General features: G+C 43.6%; 1 protein-coding gene across 1 annotated transcript; it reads right to left on the bottom strand.

Moving 5' to 3' along the window:
• Positions 1-271: 271 nt before the first annotated feature.
• On the bottom strand, positions 272-1957 carry LOC110932455. The gene has a single exon (XM_022175788.1). It carries the CDS (start codon positions 1955-1957, stop codon positions 272-274), a length of 1686 nt encoding a protein of 561 aa, XP_022031480.1.
• Between the last annotated feature and the right edge of the window lie 206 nt (positions 1958-2163).

The following is a 2163-nucleotide window of genomic DNA, read 5'->3' on the forward strand; positions in this document are numbered from 1 at the left end:
TCCATCTCGTTGTGAATACGCCTTGACTTCCTTCTACCACGTTTAGTGGTTATTCTTGACGTGTTTGGTTTTATTTTCCAAGCAGGTTCTACCCATGTTTTTGGGTCGTCCAATGGGAAAAACTCACCTGCGTACTGCGCCTTGCAAGCAGCATTATAGTATATCTTATTAATGGTGTTGTGCGGTGAGTCCCCTCTGTTTTGGTTGACTGCGATAGCATGCGAGCAAGGAAACCTCTGCATTTGCTACTTACCACATGTGCACGTTTCTTTTAGTAATCAACGATGTAATCGTTGCCTCCGCATTCATTTGTCTGTATCTTTGAAATAACTCGGTACCTTCCGCTAACATAACTGTACTCTTGTAATCGATGGTGTCTCGAATTTTGGTAACGAATTTGATACCACTCGTACCTATACGGAGCTAACCGGGTTCTACAATTGTGGGCAACCTGGTTGTTCATTAGAAAATGCTCCACCGTCTTGTCGAAAGTACGCTCAATGATGGCCTTTATCGGCATCATCCTAATTCCCTTTAGCGCATGGTTAAAGCTCTCCGATATGTTAGTCGTTAGTGTTCCCCAACGACGATTGTTTCTATCGTGTACAAGAGTCCACCTATCCTCGCCTATCTCCTCCAAATACTCCCACGCTTCTGGCAGGATGCCCTTCATCAAATCGACAGAATGATCGTACTTCCTTTGTTGTGTGGTGCTACCAATATCCCAACAAAGTTCCTTTAGCTCTTTTATCTTAAACTTCTGCATCAGGTTGCTTCGAATGTGCCGAAGACAGAAACGATGAATAGCATTTCGTCGCCATACTGCAAGATTACTAACTGCGTTAATAATACCCTTGTGCCTGTCGGATATAACACACAGTTTTTTCCCGCGGTGCCTTGCGATGTGTTCCCACAGATGGTGGAAAAACCAAGTCCAACTTTCCGCCGTCTCTTCGTCAACAATTGCAAAACATAGTCGAAGAATCAGATTGTTTGCATTTTTTGTGACTGTAATTAGTAACTTTCCCTTGTATGACCCCTTGAGGAAAGTACCATCAACAGATATAACTGGCATGCAATATTGAAATGCACTTATCACCGGCCCAAACGCCCAGAACACGTATTTAAAAGTTTCGATATCGGACGAACCTTTGGGTTCGTGTAACCAATCAACAACAGTTGTAGGGTTATGCTTTTTTAATGCGTCAACGTACGTTGGTAACTCCCTAAAGTTAGTTAGCCAAGAATCGTAAATCCTCTCGACTGCATCTTGCCGAGCCCGCCACCCTTTGCTATAAGAAATATCAACACCCAAACGGTCTTTTATATGTGCCTGAATGCTCTTCACCGGAAATGCGATGTCGTCACGTATGTGGTGAAGGATTCGTGTTGCAATATCCTTAGATTTCATACATCTGTTGCTGTTTCCCACTACTGTCCCGTAGTAGTTGTGTGAGTCAACCCATCTAGTGAGTTGCCACATGCTGTCACTGGTCTTCCTACGGGCATTAGCATACCATGCACAAGGCGGCCCAGTGCGAAGATTAATGTTGCACTTCGGGTTTGTTGTGTAGCATCTTGCTCTCCATTTCTTTGTTGTGCTTTCAACGACATACATCTCTTTGTTACATTTAATATTCCATGAATGAATGCCGAGCATCAACTCTTCTTTACTTGAAAAAACCATACCATTCTGAACAACGTGTAGGAGTTGTGCACTCCAGAAATCCATTTCGTCATCTTCATCCCGATCAATAGGTTCGTATTCTCTTAAGCCTTCAGGGTATACAAAGTTTTTTTCGTTACCTTGTGGAAGTTGAGGTGTGTTACTAGACTCATACTGAGCTGGAATTTCATGTTCGGGCACAACACCATCCGAATCAGAAGACTCATCTGAATGCGGATAGGCTTCAGATTCTTCAGTGGTTGGGGGGTTCTTCCTCATTGGATTCTTCATCGTCGTAACGCGATGACGACCCTTCTACGTTGTTAACGGTAGATGGACAGGCTTCAGCCTGTTGGGTGACAGCTTCTGATGTGGTAGTAAAACCCCGTAGCAGCTCCATACAACTAGGCTGGTGGAATGATTGTATTTGCTCAACGATAACATGAACGTTAGGTTGAAACCATTGTTCATTCATCGCTAGGTAATACAACACCTCT

This window comes from Helianthus annuus, chromosome 3 (assembly GCF_002127325.2).
Source record: "Helianthus annuus cultivar XRQ/B chromosome 3, HanXRQr2.0-SUNRISE, whole genome shotgun sequence".
In the NCBI taxonomy this organism is placed as follows: domain Eukaryota; kingdom Viridiplantae; phylum Streptophyta; class Magnoliopsida; order Asterales; family Asteraceae; genus Helianthus; species Helianthus annuus.